This window comes from Plecotus auritus (genome assembly GCF_963455305.1).
Source record: "Plecotus auritus genome assembly, chromosome: 8".
Taxonomy (NCBI): domain Eukaryota; kingdom Metazoa; phylum Chordata; class Mammalia; order Chiroptera; family Vespertilionidae; genus Plecotus; species Plecotus auritus.
The window spans coordinates 112,453,320-112,475,170 of record NC_137782.1 but is presented as its reverse complement, the minus strand read 5'-3'; the positions used below and the strand labels follow the sequence as shown (position 1 = coordinate 112,475,170).

General features: G+C 38.7%; 1 protein-coding gene across 2 annotated transcripts in view; it reads right to left on the bottom strand.

The window, feature by feature from the left end:
- The window catches only part of ANAPC1 (anaphase promoting complex subunit 1), a 113,346-nt gene that overhangs the window by 31,754 nt on the left and 59,741 nt on the right, over nucleotides 1-21,851 (bottom strand). For both annotated transcript variants that reach the window (XM_080685835.1, XM_080685836.1), the window contains exons 28-34: nucleotides 16,988-17,259; nucleotides 14,077-14,311; nucleotides 12,841-12,932; nucleotides 11,581-11,715; nucleotides 11,123-11,205; nucleotides 9,631-9,709; nucleotides 8,532-8,606 (exon numbers count right to left, since the gene is read on the bottom strand). In XM_080685835.1, the coding sequence (XP_080541961.1) occupies nucleotides 8,532-8,606; nucleotides 9,631-9,709; nucleotides 11,123-11,205; nucleotides 11,581-11,715; nucleotides 12,841-12,932; nucleotides 14,077-14,311; nucleotides 16,988-17,259 (971 nt within the window). The remainder of the gene's footprint in view (nucleotides 1-8,531; nucleotides 8,607-9,630; nucleotides 9,710-11,122; nucleotides 11,206-11,580; nucleotides 11,716-12,840; nucleotides 12,933-14,076; nucleotides 14,312-16,987; nucleotides 17,260-21,851) is intronic.

Sequence of the window (21,851 nt, the reverse complement as noted above, 5' to 3'; positions counted from 1 at the left end):
CAAGAGCTGGTTCTTTGAAAGGATAAACAAGATTGATGAACATCTAGCCAGGATCACCAAGAAGCAAAGAGAGAGGACCCAAATAAACAAAATCAGAAATGAAAGAGGAGAAATAACAACAGACCCCACTGAAATACAAAGGATTGTTAAAAAATACTATGAACAACTCTATTCCAACAAACTGGACAACCTGGAGGAAATGGACATATTCCTAGAAAAATATAACCTTCCAAAACTCAATCAAGAAGAATCTAAGCATCTCAATAGTCCGATAACTATGGAAGAAATTGAAGCAGTCATCAAAAAGCTTCCAGGAAACAAAAGCCCGGGCCAGATGGCTTCACAGGGGAGTTTTACCAAACTTTCAAGGAAGAACTAAAACCTATCCTCCTCAGACTATTCCAGAAAATTCAAGAGGAAGGAACACTTCCAAGCTCCTTCTATGAAGCCAGCATCACCCTAATACCAAAACCAGATAAAGATAACATAATGAAAGAGAATTTTAGGCCAATATCCCTCATGAATATAGATGCCAAAATCCTCAACAAAATTCTAGCAAATCGAATCCAGCAGTACATCAGAAAGATCATACACCATGACCAAGTAGGATTTATCCCGGGGATGCAAGGATGGTACAATATTCGCAAATCAATAAACGTGATACATCACATAAACAAATTGAGAGATAAAAACCACATAGTCATATCAATTGATGCAGAAAAAGCATTTGACAAAATCCAACACCCTTTCTTGAAAAAAACTCTCAGCAAGGTGGGAATAGAAGGATCATACCTGAACATAATAAAAGCCATATATGACAAACCCACAGCCAACATCATACTCAATGGGCAAAAACTAAAACATTTCCCCTAAGAACAGGAACAAGACAGGGATGCCCACTCTCACCACTCCTGTTCAATATAGTGCTGGAAGTATTAGCCATTGCGATCAGACAAGAAGAAGAAATAAAAGGCATCCAAATTGGAAAAGAAGAAGTAAAACTGTCCTTATCCGCAACTGACATGATACTGTACATAGAAAACCCTAAAGACTCCATCAAAAAATTACTAGACTTAATAAATGAATTCGGCAATGTAGCAGGATACAAAATTAATGCCAAGAAATCTATGGCATTTCTATACACCAATAATGAACTTACAGAAAGAGAGACTAAAAAAGCAATTCCATTTACCATCGCACCAAAAAAATTAAGATACCTAGGAATAAACTTAAATAAGGAGGTAAAAGACCTATATGTGGAAAACTACACGACACTGAAAAAAGAGATAGAGAAAGACATAAACAGATGGAAGAACATACCATGTTCATGGATTGGTAGAATCAACATCATCAAAATGTCCATACTACCCAAAGCAATCTATAAATTCAATGCACTTCCCATTAAAATACCAACGACATATTTCACAGACCTAGAACGAACTTTCCAAAAATTTATCTGGAGTAAAAAAAGACCCCGAATAGCTGCAGCAATCCTGAGAAAGAAGAACAAAGTAGGTGGGATCTCAATACCGGATATCAAGCTGTATTACAAAGCCACTGTTCTTAAAACAGCCTGGTACTGGCACAAGAACAGACATATTGATCAATGGAATAGAATAGAGAACCCAGAAATTGACCCAAATAACTATGCTCAATTAATATTTGACAAAGGAGCTACGAACATACAATGGAGTCAAGACAGTCTCTTCAACAAATGGTGTTGGGAAAACTGGACAGATACATGCAAAAAAATGAAGCTAGATCACCAACTTACACCATACACAAAAATAAACTCAAAATGGATAAAGGACTTAAACATTAAGACAGGAAACCATAAAAATACTGGAGAAATCCACAGGCAGAAATATCTCAGACATATGCCGAAGGAACTTCTTCACTGATACTGCTCCTAGGGCAATGGAAACTAAAGAGAAAATAAACAAATGGGACTACATCAAAATAAAAAGCTTTTGCACAGCAAAGGAAACCATCAATAAAACAACAAGAAAGCCCACTGCATGGGAGAACATATTTGCCAATGATATCAATGATAAGGGTTTAATCTCCAACATTTACAGGGAACTCATGCAGCTTAACAAAAAGAAGATAAACAACCCAATCAAAAAATGGGCATCTGATCTAAATAGACACTTTTCGAAAGAAGACAGAAGGAAGGCCAAGAGACATATGAAAACCTGCTCAAAGTCACTAATCATCAGAGAGATGCAAATCAAAACAACAATGCGGTACCATCTCACACCTGTCAGAATGGCTATTATCAACAAATCAACAAATGACAAGTGCTGGCGAAGATGTGGAGAAAAAGGAACCCTCGTGCACTGCTGGTGCAGCCACTGTGGAGAACAGTATGGAGTTTCCTCAAAAAACTAAAAATGGAACTCCCATTTGACCCAGTGATCCCACTTCTAGAAATATATCCCAAGAAACTAGAATCACGAATCAGAAAGGATATATGCACCCCTATGTTCATAGCAGGACAATTCACCATAGCTAAGATTTGGAAACTGCCTAAATGCCCATCAGCAGATGAGTGGATTAAAAAACTGTGGTATATCTACACAATGGAATACTACGCTGCGGTAAAAAGGAAGGAGTTCCTAGCATTTGCAACAACATGGATGGAGATGGAGAGTATTATGTTAAGTGAAATAAGCCAGGCAGAGAAAGATAAATATCACATGATCTCACTCATTTGTGGAATATAATTAACGGCACAGACTGATGAACAAGAACAGATCCAGAGACTGAGAAATGTCGAACAGCACGTCATACCTCAGGGAAGGTAGGGGAGGGTGGGGATAGGGGGATAGATCAACCAAGGGACTTGTGTGCATGCATATGAGCCTAATCAATGGGCACAGACAACAAGGGGGTGGGGCATAAGTGGGGGGTGGCGAGTTATGGGGGAATAATTTGTGTTTTTGCCTCCCTGAAAAAGTTTATATAAAGTTACAAAAAGAAATTGTCAGTCAGTTTGAAATTGAATTGCCATGGCCTAGAGCAAAGAATATCCTTACATGATATTATTCTACAATGTCATTATAATTTTAGATATTTTACAACAGCATACTGTACAATTATCCCAAACAAACTTACAAGCTAATTCTTGGAATGTTTGGCAGCAATTTAAAAAAAAAAAAGAGGACATGAAAGGATTTAATCCCTTTCAGAAGGAATTAAAGCACTGGGAAGGCACTTGAGCATTCTATATTGGCCCCTCTTGCTTTCTGTGCCAAGAGGGACCCTCTTCTCACAATCCAATTGCCCTCAGCTGTTGCCTGAGCTTTCTGTTCATGCTGAGCTTGAAGCCTCGTGGTGGCTGGTACCATGGATCTGTCTCTCGCCCAATCGTGTGAGCTGGGCCCTCCCTGGAGAAGAAACCTGAGTTCCCCGAGATATGTGATCAGTTCTGGGGCCCCGCCAGCAGGCCAGGGGATCCCAAGGCAGGTGCTGGGCGTGGAGGCCACGGGGGCATAGGCTACCAAGGAGACAGAACCTCACCTCACATCACCCTGCTTGGCCCCGGAGGATGACTGGTTAGCCAGAGACGGGTAAGATTCCTCAGGGAAGGAACAACCTAAGACAGGCACAGTTGCAGAGGGGCCATCAGGAGAGAACTTGGGGATCATCAGAGGTGGGGCACAGACCCCCACCCTCCCAACCTTGCAGGGGCCTGAACCCTTGCCCCGTCTGAGGGAGGTCTCCTGCTCCATGGCTGCTTTGCTTCCCACACCCAGCTCAGATTGGGACCCAGGTAACAGACAGAGACTTGGCTGACAGCAGCTGCCCTATATCTAAATCCAGCCTAGCACCAGGAATGCTCAGGGCCTACTCAAGAATGCAAATAATCCTTTCCACTAATATTTACAGGGCAAACTAAGATTGTTGGTAGAGTATTAAATTTGACAGTAAAATAATAATCAAGTTTTCAGATTAATTTAAATAGGCTAATTCAAATAAGTGAATATTCAAGAAAATTTAATTGTACTGGACAAAAAGCTGTTCCTAAAGTGTTAACTAAAATTTCTATTGGTAGTTCATCTCATGGTAAAATTCCTGAACATGCAATGAAACTAAAGCAGTCACATTTTTGTGCAAAAAATTAAAATTTAAAGTTATCAAGACTGCATTATAAAATTTACAAAAGCCTCCATTAATCAAAAAAGGGGGGATAGTAGGGTAATATCATGTAAGGAAAAATAACCTATAAGTAAATTACATCTAGAAAATTTTTACTTTACAAAATTAATTTTTATTTGTAATGCTAACAGCAAGACACCGATGAAAAACACACATGGTGTCTAAATAAGACAAAGGAAAATCGTTTGGGCAAAAATAAACAGGATCCCAAGTCAATTATATAGAAAAGATTCCTTTATTAACTTTCGGTCGAGAATATGTTTGTATATTTTCAGAAAACAACTCCAAGACCATGTGGATTCCTGCAACAGAGAGGAATTGACAGGTCTGCTCCAACCATGAAGACAAGAGGAGAAACAGTCCAGAGATGGGAGACGCTGACGACGCCTTGCCACGCTAGCAGTCAGAAGCTGTGCGATGCAGCAGGTTGCCTAGGACCAAACCAGAGAGGGTTGGACCTGCATTGCCACCATGTGCCCACCATCCAGATATCATTGCTGACATGTACTCATAAGGAACTGTTTGACATTGAAACGGGGAATCAGAACTGTTGGACATTGAAATTGGGACTCAAACATTTTTTGTTATTATATGTTTATTTCTAGTCTGCAGAGGCAAGATTTTTTAAAAAAAAGAAAAGGGGGAAAAATAGATACAGAAGCAAAGAAGCATTGAACAGACTGTCAAACTACAGTGGGAAGGCAGAGGAGGTTTTGTGGGGGTGGGGGGAGGCTGCAAGAGATCAACCGAAGGACTTGTATGCATGCATATAAGCATAACCAATGGATAAAAGACACTGGGGGGGGGCAGGTAAAGGCATGTACTGGGGGAAAGGGGAGGGTGGGGGGAGGTCAATGGGGGAAAAAAAGAGACATATGTACTACTATTTTTAATACTTCAAACAATTAAAAAATGTAAAAAAATAAAAAAATTTAAAAAAAAGAACAGCAAAATAAATAAATAAATAAATAAATGCCACAGGTTAAAAGGTTGATATACAAATATCAATTTCATATTTTACATCAATTGTATAGCAACAAGCAATTAGAAAACAAAATTCTACAGAAAGATATAATAAAAAAATAAAATACTTAGGAATAAACATTAAATTGTTGAAGACCCTTATCTTTGAGAAAATTTTAAAAAAGGACTAAAATAAATGGATTCTCTATTCTTGGACTATAAAACTCAATTATTTAGTTCTCCATACATTTATTTATAGAAGGGGTGGGGAACTTTTTTTTCTGCCAACGTCCATTTGAATATTTATATAATTCGAGGACCATACAAAAGTATCAACTTAATAATTAGCCTGCTGTATTTGGTCAAATATTTAATTAATTCATCCCAATGCCATGGCAAGGCCAGACCAATTGATTTCACAGGCCTTACACAGCCCACAGGTCAGATGTTCCCCACCCGAAGAGATTCAACACAATTTCAATTATAATCCATCACTTTTACATTGATACTGATGAGCTGATTCTAAATTTTAGATGGAAATGCAAAGGACCTAGCGTATTCAAAGTAATCACAAAAAAACAAAAATGGCAGATACACAATACTTGACTTCAGGACTTACTATAAAACTACAGTAATATAGAGTTTGATACCGGCAAAAGGACTGTCAAATGGAAAATTCAGAGCACAGAAATAAACCCACACTTTTGTGCTCACCTGACTTTGACATGCAATCACAGAATTCAATAGGGAAAATGGTGTTTGTATAACCCAATACCCATCTATATATATAAAAGCCTAAGCGACCATTCAACCGTTCAACTGGTAGCTATGACGCAGGGATTGGACCGAATCCATGCACTGGGCCTCCGACATCCCTCAAAGGGTCCCAGATTGCGAGAGGGCACAGGCCAGGCCGAGGGACCCCACCGGTGCACGAAGCCGTACACAGGGCCTCTAGTAGTTTTATAAAACAAAAACTTCAATGCCTACCTATGTCATAAATAAAATTATTCTGAGATGGATGCCAAACTATACACAAAAGCTAAAACATTGGAGTTTTTAGAGAAAAAGAAACAAGAGAATATCTCCAGGACTTGGAGTTAGGCAAATATTTTTTTCATAGGACACAAAACACAATAACCATAAAATAAAATAAAAAACTGATAAACTAGTCATTATCAAACTTTGAGAATCTGCTCAGCAAAAACATTACAGACAAACCACACACTGGGAGGAATATCTGAAAAGCATATATCTGAGAAAGAATAGGCTTCCAGGATATATTAAAAATCCTAGCAACTCAATAGTAAAAAAACAAAAATACTTTTTTTTAAAAATGGGCAAGAGATAGGAACAGATGCTTCACACAAAAGGATATATGAAGGAACAATTAGCAAATGAGAAGGTTCCCTTGTCATCAGTCAGCAGGGAAATACAAATGGAAACTACGTATTTACCAACATAACTAAAATTAAAAAGATTAACACTACCAAATATGGATGAAGTGTGTAGCACCAGCACTTTCTAACACTGTTGGCTAAAGTGTAAAATGGTACAAAGTCTGGGAAAAGACCCACCAATTCTTATAAAACCAAATACATCATCTACTCTATGCCTCTGTAATTCCAATCTTAAATGTTTATTCAAAAGAAATTAAACATAAATGCACAAAAATATTCATAAGAATATTTATGGTAGCTTGACTCATAATAGCTAAACCTGGAACCAGCCCAGATATCCAACAAAAGAGAATGGAAAAAGAAACTGTGGTAAGTTAATAACAATGGAATACTACTTACAATAAATAGGACAAACCATTACCATCACACAATCATGCTGAGTGAAGGAAACCTTATACAAAGGGTTTACATGTGAATCCATCAATATAAAGTTCTACATCAGAAAACTGGTTGCGTTGGCGGGGGGGGGCGGGGGGGGAAGAGTGAACAGACTGAGTGGGTAGGAGAAGGAAGGAACTTCTGGTCATTTTGAAGGAGGTTTGTTTCCATGAGCATAGACATTAGTCAATTCTTATCAAACTAGAGGTCTGGTGCATAAAATTCATGCACGGTGGGGGGTGGGGTGAGAGAGGGGTCCCCTCAGCCCAGCCTGCACCCTCTCCAATCCGGGACCCCTTGGGGGATGTCTGACTGCCGATTTAGGCCCGATCTCAGGGATTGGGCCTAAACTGGCAGTTGGACATCCCTCTCACAATCCTGGACCACTGGCTCCTAATCGCTCACCTGCCTGCCTGCCTGGTCGCCCTTAACTCCCCCCACACCTGCCTGGTCACCCCTTACTGCACCCCCCACCAGCCTGGTTGCCCCCAACTGCCCCTCCCCCCCCCCCGCTGGCCTAGTTGCCCCTCACTGACCCCCCTGCAGGCCTGGTCACCCCACGCAGCCTACTGTTCAGTCGTTTGGTCGTCCTTCACTAACCCCCCTGCCGGCCTGGTTGCCCCATACAGCCTGCTTGTTCAGTCGTTTGGTTGTCCCTCACTAACTTCCCTGCCAGCCTGGTTGTAGGCAGCCATCTTGTGAGGGCGTGAGGGTCAATTTGCATATTACCTCTTTATTATACAGGATACTATAGTTAAGATCTGTGCATTTCACTGCACATAAATTTTATCTTAAAAGGGAAATATGAAATTCTAGTTATTAACACACATGCTAAAACATTTAGGGAGAAATTCAGTACTGTCTGTAACTAACTGAAATATATTTAAAAAATGATGGATTGGATAGAGGAAAAACGGAGATATGTGGTTAAACAAGTTTTCACAGTAAAATATTAATTGTAGAATCAAGGTAGATATAGGTATTTCTGTGAAGTTCTTTAAACCTTTCTTTATTTTGAACTTGTTCTTATTCAAATATTAGGGGAAATACTCTCAAGCATTCCTAAGGATAAGTAGATTTATTTTATAAGTAAAATGGAACTGACCACCAGAAATGGACTGTTGGTTAAAAGGGCAATATTTATTGATAATATTTGATTTGGAGTTTTTATGAAGCCTGCTTATTTATAACGATTTGGCTTATTGAATAAATATGTCATAAAGTAATTAAAATATGTTATTAGTAAGAGACTTAAATTGTCACAAAGTATATAATAGCATCTTAGATAAATGTGTAGCAATTCAGATAAAAATGACAAAAATACTTTAAGGTACTTTGGTATATTTAATTTTTAAAAACTACAATTTCTTGGGATCTTGGGTCAGAAAGGAAGGTTAATCTATAATAAGCACACAATCTTAAAATGAAAGTTGCTATGTTTTCAAGAGATACCATAATCATCAATATTGCTTTCCTAAGAAGAAGTAGTTTATAGGGTTTTGGAAAGTCCATAAGAAATCATAATTTTATGGCATTACAGATATAATAATATTTACCATATGTACTTACCTGAGGAACATTGCTATCAACCCACTTGGAATTTGGTAAAATATCATCCCACAAAATCAGGCATCGAGCAAGTGTCTTTAAAATGTAATAAAGATAAAATTAATTAGAGCAAGCAAAGTTCACAGATTTTATAACAATGACAATGTTAAACAGAATAATTTAGAATCAGTTCCCAAATGACGGTAATTTCAAAAAATAAAATTAGTATATAGTATCAACCTAAAGCAATCATGAAAATAAACTGATGATTTAGATTTTAACTCAAAAATCTAAAATTGAGTTGACTGTCATCAAAATCTGGAGAAGCTAAAAGGATGTTTTAAAAGAAAAGAACCATAGCCCTGTGGATATACTTTCAAGGCTTTCATAGGCTAAAAACAGACAAGTTTAAACATTATAGGGGGAATAATTCAGGTAGTTATGTCAAAGAGTTATTGTCATTATTTATACCCTTAATAGTAATACTGCATCCTTACTAATAAAAGCAGTAGTAAAGCTCCAGTCACTTGCTGTTTGACAGGAAGTTTTGAATAATAATGTAAGCCCTGCCAGTTTGGTTCAGTGGTTAGAGTGTCGGCCCTTGGAAATCATGGGTTCGATTTCCGGTCAAGGGCAAATACCTTGGTTGCAGGTTTAATCCTCACCTACCAGCAGCAGCAGCTGGAGGCAACCAATAGATGTGTCTCCCGCCCTTCCTCCATCTCTCCCTCCTTTTTTTTTTCCTCCCTCTCTCCCTTCCTTTTCCCCTCCTTCTCTCTCTCTCTCTCTCTCTCTTTCTCCTTCCTTCCTCCTTCCCACTGCCTCTAAAAAAAAAAAAAAAAATCAATGGAAAAAATATCCTCTGGTGATTAAAAAATAGTAATAATAATGTGAGAAGCTGAAATGTCAACTCCAAATATTACATGTCAATGTGGCTGCCTTTTCAGCATTCCTACAGCTAAATGTGGGAAACTTCAAAAGAACATTGTCAATTACATGTGCATATTGAATTAATAGTAAAAGGTTCCCTTGGAGAAACATGTACATTTGCAAGATAAACCTGAGGACCACATACAGACTCCTCATGTTAACAGAAATGAGAAAGTGCCAAGTACCATACCCGAAGCAAGAGAAACTCTGGTTTCACAAAGTCCAGCAAATACATAGTGTCAGGAGCTCGAAGCCAATCAGCAATGGACCTGTTAGCGGAAGATATTAATAAGTGCATTGCTCAGGAAGAGGCAAAATAATCAAGAAGTCCAAGACAGATTTCACAACATTTCTTCCCACTCCATCCACAGTCCTAGTTTCTTTGCATACATAGTACTTCACAACCTCTAGAATAACATTTATTATGTATGTGGCTTACAATAACACAGCTCCATGAGGACAAATATGTTTAGTTTTGTCTTGTTCCAGTACCAAGAAAGCACTGACATACACATTCATCCAAGTAGTAGATGAACAAATGCCTATTCTTACCCATTTTGTTAATTTTGCATACATTTACTTTTTCTTAGAGGAAGAATTCACAACATTAATAAATGTCTTGCCCTAGCCGGTTTGCTCAGTGGATAGAGTGTCGGCTTGCAGACTGAAGGGTCCCAGGTTAGATTCTGGTCAAGGGCACTTGCTCTGGGGTTGCAGGCTCGATCCACAGTATGGGGCATACAGGAGGCAACTGGTCAATGATTCTCTCTCATCATTGATGTTTCTATCTCTCTCTCTCCTTCTGCCTTCCTCTCTGAAATCAATAAAAATATATATTTTTTTAAAATTCTTGCCCTGGCCAGTGTGGTACAATGGTCAGAGCATCTGCCCACAAACCATAGGGTCAAGGGTTCAATTCCCAGTTAACAGCATGTACCTGGGTTGCAGGTTTGATTCCCAACCCTGGTCGGGTGAGTGCAGAAGGCAACCAAAAGATATGTCTCTCTCACATTGATTTGGAGTTTTTATGGAATCTCTCTTTTTCTCCTCCTCCCTCCCTCCCTTCCACCCTCTCTAAATCAAACAAAACCAATGGAAAAAATATCCTCAGGTGAGGATCAACACATACACACACACTATTAGTGTATTTTTTAAATTAAAAGAATTAAATATGGTTTAATATCTCCTATCCAACTTACATTCCTATACAATATGTAAAAGAATAAATGCCAAAGGTCTATTTTCAAGTGTCAGCACTAATCGTGGGGGTTGGGAAGATAGATGGTGTGGTCACAAGAAAAGCTTGAAGTAAGCAGAAACCATTTTTATAAATAGGAACAAAGAATAGAATAATGCTAAGTATTTCTGGCTTCACCAGTCCTCACGACATTCAAAATTAATGAAAAGCAATTTGGACATTTTTTTTTTAATAGTCAGTGACAGCAACCAGAAAACAGAAATGAATAAAGATTGGCAATTAATTATGTTGTCAAAAATAATTAAAATAGCAAATTTTATTATTTTTAGATTAAAAATCTATATAATCTGTACTGTTTGAGAGAATTAAAATCAGGTTGATCTAGCAGATGGGAAATAAACACATTAAGATATTTTAGTTTTACTACTGAGTTCAGAAAGGAAGTCACACTATCTAGCCAAGGATGGGGTCAGAGATGCAGTACCTGTTATTGGTTTTTAAGTAGATCATAGCCAAAGCAAGAGTGGCACCTGGACAAGTTACATCCACATTTATGGTATCTCCTTCCTATCAAAAGAAAAGATTATTCACATAAAAGAGTTATGAATTATTATAAAAGTCTTCTGAATACTAGCCTATGCTTAAAATTAACATATTTGTAAAGGTTGGTATAAAAACTATTTTCAAATTATTGCTCTAGCCCTAGCCGATTTAGCTGGGTGGACAGAGTGTCGGCCTGAGGACTGAAGGGTCCCAGGTTCGATTCGGTCAAGGGCACATGCCCGGGTTGCAGGCTCTATCCCCAGTGGGGGGCGTGCAGGAGGCAGCCAATCAATGATTCTTTCTCATCATTGATGTTTCTATCTCTCTCTCCCTTTTCCTTCCTCTCTGAAATCAATAAAAATATATTTTTTAAAAATTGTTGCTTTAATTTGGACTTACTTTGATTTGATAACTTGGAGATTTATGTTTCTCTCTGTGCATTCCTGCTTGAAAGCGCCTATGACCTCCAACCATGTACTGATAAAGCTGCTCAGGCACATTGAGGTCAGACATACCTATCAAGTTACTGCCGTGCTGAAAAAGTAAATAACAGACATGTGAAATGAAATCTTAGGAAATAAGGTCGATAGTACATGAAAAAGAAAAGAATGAACTAACTTCAAAACAGGGTGTTATGAGTTAATACTCAAGCTATTAGTAATTCACATTAAAATTATAGTATATGTCCAAGTTAATACTTTCATGTCACAAAATAAATAAAGGCTTCAAAATAGAGTTAATTGCACTAAGATTAATTTACTTAGTATGACAATTCTATCAAACAGCTACTCTTTCATAGGTGAGGAAAGTGAAGCACGAAGAGTGAAGTCCAAGGTAACACTGCTGGCAAATGGCAGGGCTGGATATGACTCAAGGGGAGTTTGGCTCCCCTATCTATGGAATTGCATAACCACTAGACAATGCTGTAGTTAAATGATAGGACTACCTGGTCAGGACCAGAATTCAGATGTCAATTCCCATTATGAAACTTTTCCTTTGAATCATCTGCCTCTTTAGTTCACATGTAAATGTGAGAGTCAAACACCTAACAGTTAACTTGTTTTGTATAATCTAGTTTCAATGTATTGGTGGTTCTTCAAGGGACCCACAGTCAGCTGGATGAAATGAAATGCTTTTGATAATTCTATGCCACGTTTCATGGATGGGGTTAAAAATGGGTCAACATGGTATTGCATTCTATCACAAAGCAAACACTACAGCGGCAACCTTCTGCCAGGCCTCGTGAACATCAGGGAGCCAAGAAAAGGCTATGGTTTCTCTCCAGCAACTACTACAGACTCTTAAAAGTTCCCCATCATATACACATTTTCCACTATTTTCTGTTTTCTGACTGATTAGGCTGTCACACTTCTTCATCTTATGTCTTAAAATCTTTACAAGAAACTTCATCCCATAGTTCATTCATAAATACTTTCATCTAAGACAGGGAAAAGAAATCTTAAAGCCCCACTCTTTGCTACAATTTCTCTCCATTTCCAAATCTAACACTTTAAAAAACATTCAGAGAGAAGAAAGAGTTTAGAATCAGTTTAAATCAAGTCACAGTATGGCAGAGCAGTATTCAGTATTCAGATTATTCATCTCAACACGCAGACCTCTCTCTTCCCTGAAGCTTTGGAAGGCATAGACTGTGCTTACCCCCAAGCAGACCATGCCTAGGGCCAAGCCAGCAGCTAAAGAGTAGGACTCTCTGTCAGTGCAGTATTCCATTTCAGGACCAGGGGGCCTTCCTGTGAAAGAGAAAATAACGAGGTTCATGGTGGCCTTTTAAAATATTAATTCATAAGAGCTTTAGAGTTAACTTTCTAGTAACTAAGTTGCATAAGAACTATGAATTCAATATAAACCCACTCAGAAAGATATGACATCACAAATAGTGTCCACATCTCTGTTTACTACAAAATAAACTCCAAAATGATTCTTTTAGTTTTCTAATTTAAAAACAATGCCTTTATTTGATTTATATTTATATATTTTTTAAATATTTATAGTTGAAAGTATATCTCCTTTTTCTCCCCATTGACCTCTTCTAGCTTGCCAATGCCCCCCACCTCTACCCCAGGCCTTTACCACCCTAATGTCTGTGTCCATGGGTTATGCATATATGCATACAAGTTCTTTGGTTGATTTCTTCCCACCCACCCACCCTCCCCCGCCTTCCCTCTGAGATCAATAACTTTAAAACACTGTGAAACTTTAGGTTTGATTTTTTTAAATTAAGAAATAGGAAATAAAAATTTTTAAAGGGAGGAGTGCTCAACAAGAGTTTTAATTTTTAATCTATTACATTTTGTTTTTGCTTTATTATTTTCAAATCCATTCATTAGATGTGGTGAAAACATGTTGAAATACAGGATGGACACTTCCCACAAGTTTTAAGCACATTAAATATTTTGTTTCCAGACATCTGTTTTGAACCTATATAATACTGAGCTGCTCTATTATGGTAGAATTTCTGTGTATTGATCCTAAATGCTTGGCTTGATGCAAAGTTTATACTTATAAAAAGCACCACATAACACTAACTCTACCCTTTAAGGCAGCAAAATGTATTATATATAAAGACCTCTCCCTCCAAAAAAAAAAGTTCACATTCCTGGGATTTTATCTTCAGGGGAAAAATGCAATTAAAAAATATTAAATATTACACAAAAGTAATCAGCATAATGTTTATGCATAATAGCAAAGAATTAGAAACTATCTAAAAGACCTGAAAATAAAAAATAATTAAGCAATTTTATTAGTAAGATCATTCTACCCTCACATCAGCTACTATTTTTCCTTAATTTTAATAATTTTACTATCATTCTTACTTTGTTTCCTATGGAATGAGGAATGTATGCTAATGAAGACACAGCACTATTGATGCCATACCTATTTCAGCCAGCAGGACTTCTGCAGTGTGCCTATGAGCTGTCCCTTGATATACAAGGCCGATGCCGACCACCGCAGCCACCTGGACATTGTGAGGAACATCAAGCTCTGTGGACGTTGGGGGTAAGAGAGCAGGAATGTGGATGCTAAGCAGCCGGGTAATGGACATATCCATAGTGCCCAGCTTAGCAGCAGAAACACCAAGTAATAGTCCAATGCTTGTCATTTCATGACCCTAAGACAGAAAGGAGATAGAAACTTAAGCCACTAACAAAACAGATATGAAGTTTTAAATAAAACAGTATTTTCAATAAGTACGTTTATGTGACAGGCACAGTGAAAGGCACCAAGAACACAATAGCAAACTACACAGACCTGGTCCTTGTCCTCACGAAGCTAGTGCCCTAATGGGGAAAAAGTGTTAAACTAAAAACATACAACCATATTATTAAAAAGCAATGCATTGAGCCCTAGCTGGTTTGGCTCAGTGGACAAGAGCATCGGCCTGCAGACTGACAAGTCCCAGGTTCAATTCCAGTCAAGGGCACATGCCTGGGTTGCTGACTAGATCCCCAGTAGGGGGCATGCAGGAGGCAGCCAATCAATTATTCACTCAAATCATTAATGTTTCTATCTCTCTCCCTCTCCCTTCCTCTCTGAAATCAATAGATTTTTTTTAAAAGTAATGCATTAAAAAAGTACAAAGTAATATGAAAGAGTATTTTAAAGGTGCCTAATTTAGATTACAAGTGGCTAAGGAATTATTAGGAATCTTTAAAAAAGTAAAATTCACAATAGGACCTGAAGAATGAGTATAAATTAGCCAGGAAAGTGGCAGAAAGGGGGGTCCTCAACTTTAGAAAGGGAGAATGTCAAGTGAGAGAACAACATATAAATGACTTTGAGGTGATCCAGAAATAAACCTTCACATGGATGGTTGATTAACAAGGGTGCTGAGACAATCCAATGGGAAAAGGAGTCTTTTCAAAACACAGTGCTGTAGTAAGTGGAGAGCCACATGCCAAAGAATGAAGTTGGACCCCTTCTTTATATTACGTACAAATATTACAGTAAATTGATCATGTAACTCAATGTAGGAGCTAAAACTATAAAACTTTTATTTTATTTTTTTTTAACATATTTTATTGATTTCTTACAGAGAGGAAGGGAGAGGGATAGAGAGTTAGAAACATCGATGAGAGAGAAACATCGATCAGCTGCCTCCTGCACACCCCACACCGGGGATGTGCCCGCAACCAAGGTACATGCCCTCGACCAGAATCGAACCTGGGACCCTTCAGTCCGCAGGCTGACACTCTATCCACTGAGCCAAACCGGTTTCGGCAAACTATAAAACTTTTAAAAGAAAACATAGTGTAAGTCTTCATGACCTTGGATTAGGCAATGACTTGGATACGACACAAAGTATAGCAACCAAAGAAAGAAGAGCTGAACTGGACTTGGTCAAAACTAAAAACTTCTGTGTTTCAAAGATGCCATTAGAAAGTGAAAAAACAACTGAAAGAATGGGAGGAAAATGGATAAATCTTGTATCTGTTAATGGACTACTATCCAGAATATATATAAAGATTACAACTCAATAAGATAACCCAGTTAAAAAAAATAAGCTAAGTAAATGAATAGACATTTCTCCAAAGAAAACTTATAAATAGCCTATGAACACATGAAAAGATACTGAAGATCATTAGCCATTAGGGAAACGCAAACCAAAACCACAATGAGATATTGTGGAGAAACTGGAACTCCTAGGTACTGCTAGTGCAACTGTAAAATGGTACACCCACTCTGAAAAACAGTTTGGTGGACCCCCAAAAATTTAAACATACCATATGATGCAGCAATTCCACTTCCAGCAATATGCCCATGAGAAATGAAAACATAAGTCTACATAAAGACATGTACATGCTTATACCAGCATTATTCATAATAGCCAAAAAGTAGAAATAATCCAAATATCCATCAACTGATGCAAGATAAATAAAATGCAGTATATCCATACAACAGAGCTTCTAGTCAGCAATAAAAAGAAATTAAGTGCTGATACAAGGAATAACATGGTCGAACCTTGAAAACGTTCTGCTAAGGGAAAGAAGCCAGTCATAAAAGGCCACATATTGTATGATTCCATGTATACCAGTATGAAAGGTCCAGAATCAGCAAATCCACAGCCACAGAAAGCAGATCAGTGGTTGCTAGGGGCTGGAGGGAGAGAGGAACAGAGAGCGGCTGCTACTGGATATGAGGTTCCATTACAAGGTGGTAAAATGTTCTAAAATCTGTGAATTTACTAAAAACCACTAAATTGTATACTTAAAATAAGTGAATTTTGCCCAGCCGATGTGGCTTAGTGGTTGAGCATTGACCCATGAACCAGGAGGTCATGGGCACATGCCCCAGTTGCGGGCTCGATCACTAGTAGAGGGGGTGCAGGAGGCAGCCGACCGATGATTCTCTCTCATCATGGATGTTTCTATCTCTCTTTCCCTCTCCCTTCCTCTATTTTAAATCAATAAAAATATATTTTAAAAAATAGATGGCTTTTTATGGCATAAAAGTGGAAGAATTTATGCCAAGAAGCAAAAATAGCCAGTCCCCGTGGTTGGAGGGTGGTAGCAAGGGGGAAGAGTGGTACAAAGTAAGGCTAGAGAAGTGAGTAGGATCACTAGGCTCTTAAATGTACCTTCAGAGCAACGGAAGACTATTACACAGTTTTGACCAGGGAAGTGATATATTCCAATTTACACTTTAGAAAGATTACTCTGTCTGCTATGAGAAGAATGGATTTACAAATATAAGAATAAAGAAGGAAGAGCAAATAGAACAGTTAGAAGATACTGCAACAGCCCAGGTGAGGCACTATCCCAAGAGCTGGGAGCACCACCTTTCTCACCTTCGTCAGATAGTCATGGATATTCAGAGTGGCCAGCTTGGTGAGGTGCCCATTCAGTCCCAGGGCCATGAGGAAGCCAGCATACTCATTGGCTAACTCAGCATGCTTGGGCTTATTGTAAACAATCCACGCTGAGTCAATCTGGGAGGCCGGAGCTATCTTCAGTCCAGCAGCCACACCATTATGAAAACTGGCCCAGCTTGTCATGTTGGGAGGCACATCAATGTTCCCACTGTTAAGGTCTACTGTTGTGTTCCGAGGAGGGGCACGCCCTATTCAGGCAAAGAAATTTAAAACTGAGAGAATAGAAATATACACAACCAAAGTTGTTAAACTTAGGTTCTTGAGAACAGAGACTGCTTTTTCTACATTTGAAATCCTTAATAACATTAGCTTACTATGAGTTCTGAAACTTTTATACATGTGAGTCAAAGTTGATGCAAGGTGGAAAAACCTTAATTGCTTAAAATAATTAATTGTCCTTTTTGCTAAAATACATGGCGCTATAATAATGTAACTGATACCAATTTAACTTTATACAGATCTGATTAGGATACCCACTGCTTAAAAATCTTTCTTTCAAACAGCAGGAAGCTTATTAAAAAATAAAACAAAGACTAGTGTCACAGTTAAACTATATGAACAATAAATTCCAACATGTGGTTGGTGACACTGATGTTAAATGTGCCACACCCTGTTTTTCTCAGGACATTAAGTGAAAATGACATTTTTAAAAGAGACTAGGACCTTTATAAATTCGTCTGCCTCTTATCTATGTCTGTCTACACATATAATATAGCTATCTAATTATATGCTATTGTTCACAACACTAAATTCATTCATAGTACTATAAAAAGCATCATTTTACAGACTTGAGTTATCCAGTGAACCATAAGAGTATGCATTAAATTTAAGAGCAACATAAATTAAATGGTCGTGATGTTCTTTGAATTCTCTGAGTCTGGTTTTGATTTACCCCATTAGCAGGCAAAAAATTAAATTATTTTTATATTTCTAACTCTAGTCATGACTCTCTCTCATATAAAAGGCCCGTGGTCAGCACGCCGTAATGCCATCAAGACCAAACGAGCAACAGCTCTCTTGGTGGGCGGGGCGGGGAGCAAGCTACTAGTGGTGGAGAGCTATGATCGGTGGAGGGTGGGGCATCGATCTACAAGTGGCAATGGGCGGGGCAGCCAGCTGAGGCAAGAGGAAGTGAGCTACTCACACACAATTTCGTGCACGCTGGGCCTCTAGTTTAAAATATATATCCTAATATTGCACAATTATACAGTTCACTGGGCGTTTGAAAATGCTGTTTTAAAGAAGTTCTGAAAGTAATGTAAAATCAATTTTAAATAGATGCACAATATCTTACTTGGAGTTTATGTATACATATACACATATACTCACACAGAGACACAAGCACAAAGTAAAATACATGACTGTACCATTTGCTTTTTGTACCTATGAACTAATTCAAATGTTGGTGTCAGACAGCACTACATTGGTAACAAGTTCATGAGTTATACTCTTACTTTCTTTAAAAAAAGGCACAGAGATTACTCTTAAAAAACAAGTAAACTTACCAAAATAGCAATTCATCATATACATAACCATAACATTTGCACACAAAATAAAAGGCAAAGGGTAAAGCAGTAAGAATTCAATGTATTATTCAATAAGCATAACAATATGTGTAAGTACAACAGGCCTATCAGTGTGAGAGTTAAGGAACTATTTAAAAAATATATTTTTTTCCTAAATTAACTTATTATTAAATCAAGATTATTTTTCCTTAGGAGTGTCTACCAGAATAGCTAAAAGAATAAAATTTTGGATTAATGTCATAAACACATTTTAAATCATGCAAATTTAACTAAATGTATTTTTTTCAAAAGAAGAAGACAATGATTCATGTACTTATTGAACACTTACCCAAGTATTGCCACCCAGATTTAATACTCTTTAATATTTGCCAATTTTGCATGGAATTCTTTTCTAATCCAAGCTTTTTCTATAAAAACCTCCAAACATTAGAAAAGCTAATAAAATAAACACCAATATACCATGCCCTCCATCAAGACTCAACAGTTGTTCAGATTTTGACATAACTGTTTATCTCTAAGAGAGAGAACAGTTGGAGAAACCAAGATGGCGGCATAGGTAAGCACCTAAACTGCTGCCTTGCACAACAATTTCAAAACTACAACTAAAAGACAGAACGGACACCATCCAGAACCACAGGAAAGCTGGCTGAGTGAAAATTCTACAACTAGAAGGAAAGAGAAAAGCTCACAGAGAATTGGAGGTACGGCAAAGGGTCTTTGTGTGCGCAGAGAGGAAGGGCGGCTGAGAGCCTGGCTGACTTTCTCTGGCAGAAGGGGGAAGGAAGCCCCCGACCGCAATGAACCCCAGTTCTGACTGCACTGAACCCCAGTTCCAGGCGAGCCCCTGGGGACCCACGCTCTTACGGGGGGAATCTGGACTCTCGGGTGGAGACTCGGGAGCCGGAAAAGGCAGAGGTCTGGGGGCGCGCACATGCCAGTGCGCACAAAGGCTGCGGAGGTTGCCACAGGCTTTCCCTAGTGGAAGGGAGTCAGAAGCTCCTGACTGCACTGAGCCCCAGTTCTGACTTCACTGAACCCCAGTTCCAGGCGAGCCCCTGGGGACCCACGCTCTTGTGGGGGGAATCTGGACTCTCTGGCGGAGACTCGGGAGCCGGGGAAGGCAGAGGTCTGAAGGCGCACGCGTGCCAGTGCGCACAAAGGCTGCAGAGGTTGCCACAGGCTTTCCCTAGTGGAAGGGAGTCAGAAGCTCCTGACTGCACTGGGCCCCAGTTCTGACTTCACTGAACCCCAGTTCCAGGCGAGCCCCTGGGGACCCACGCTCTTGTGGGGGGAATCTGGACTCTCGGGCGGAGACTCTGGAGCCCGGAAGGCAGAGGTCTGAAGGCGCGCATGTGCGCGCAAGGGCAAGGCTGACGGGAAGCCAAGACTGTCTGCTCCGCCCTGAGACTCCACCCCATCCAAGCTAAGCACAGAGGCTATTGCAATTTGGCAAGTCTAATCCTATAAGGCTGTCTCCAGCACCGAACTTCTCCCAGCATAGACACAGCTGATCCTTACAGCCAATTGGCCTGGAGGTCAATTCCTCCCAGTGATACCAACAACAATCAAGACTTAATTACAACAAGGCTGTACACACAGTCCACAAAGGGGTGCACCAAGAGTGTCCACCTCAGGTTAACTGGGGAGGCAGACCCACTGGGCCATATAGGAAACCTAGCACACAAATCTACCCTTCCAACTCAGGGAAGCAGTGAAAATGCAGCATCAAAGAAACAGATCACAAAGGAAAGAAATGGAGGAAAACAAACGACTGGATATAGAATTCAAAACCACGGTTATAAGGCTTTTCAAGAATATCCTAGAAAAGGCCGATAAATATAACGAGACCCTCGAAGATATGAAAAAGGACCAACTAGAAATTAAAAATACACTGACTGAAATAAAAAATATTATACAGAGACCCCAAAACAGACTAGAGGAACACAAGAATCAAGTCAAAGAATTGAAATACAAAAAAGCAAAAAACACTCAACTGAAAAAGCAAAAAGCAAAAAAAAAAATCCAAAAATATGAAGATAGTGTAAGGAGCCTCTGGGACAACTTCAAGTGTACCAACATCAGAATTATGGGGGTGCTAGAAGAAGTCAGAGAGCAAGATACTGAAAACCTATTTGAAGAAATAATGACCGAAAACTTCCCCCACCTGGTGAAAGAAATAGAATTACAAGTCCAGGAAGTACACAGAACCCCAAACAAAAGGAATCCAAAGAGGACCACACCAAGACACATCATAATTAAAATGCCAAGAGCAAAAGACAAAGAGAGAATATTAAAAGCAGCAAGAGAAAAACAGTTAGTTACCTACAAGGGAGCACCCATACGACTGTCAGCTGATTTCTCAACAGAAACTATGCAGGCCAGATGGGAGTGGCAAGAAATTTTCAATGTGATGAATAGCAAGAACCTACAACCAAGATTACTCTACCCAGCAAAGCTATCATTCAGAATTGAAAGGCAGATAAAGAGCTTCACAGATAAGAAAAGCTAAAGGAGTTCATCACCACCAAACCAGTATTATATGAAATGCTGAAAGGTATTCTTAAAGAAGAGGAAGAAGAAAAAAGTAAAGATAAAAATTATGAACAACAAATACATATCTATCAACAAGTGAACCTAAAAATCAAGTGAATTAAAAACCTGAGGAACAGAATAATCTGGTGAATATAATAGAATCAGGGACATAGAAAGGGAGTGGACTGATAATTCTCAGGGGGAAAGGGGTATGGGGGGTTCATGAAGAGACTGGACAAAAATCATACACCTACGGATGAGGACAGTGCGGGGGAGGTAAGGGCAGAAGGTGGGGTGGGAACCGGATGAAGGGGAGCTATGGGGGGAAAAAGGAGAAACAATTGTAAAAATCTGAATAAAGATTTATTAAAATAAAAAAAAAATTTTTTAAAAATAAAAATAAATAAAAAACAAACAACAAAACAAAACCAAAAAAAAGAAAAAAAAAGAGAGAGAACAGTTAAAATAGTGAGTGTCACTGCTTGCTTTGCCTATCAATGAGTTGGATGATGCGCTCTTTACTCAGCTGGTCTCATTTTCCACAACCACTGAAAACACAGTTCCTTACAAATCTGAGGGGACCCTATATTTTTAAAATTACATAACTTGAAATATACATTTTATACAAGTCTCGTAAAAACACGTGCACTGCACTTTAAAAGATTTTCAAGGATAACTTTGACTGTACACGACTGTCACCTACAGAACACATTCAAACTAGT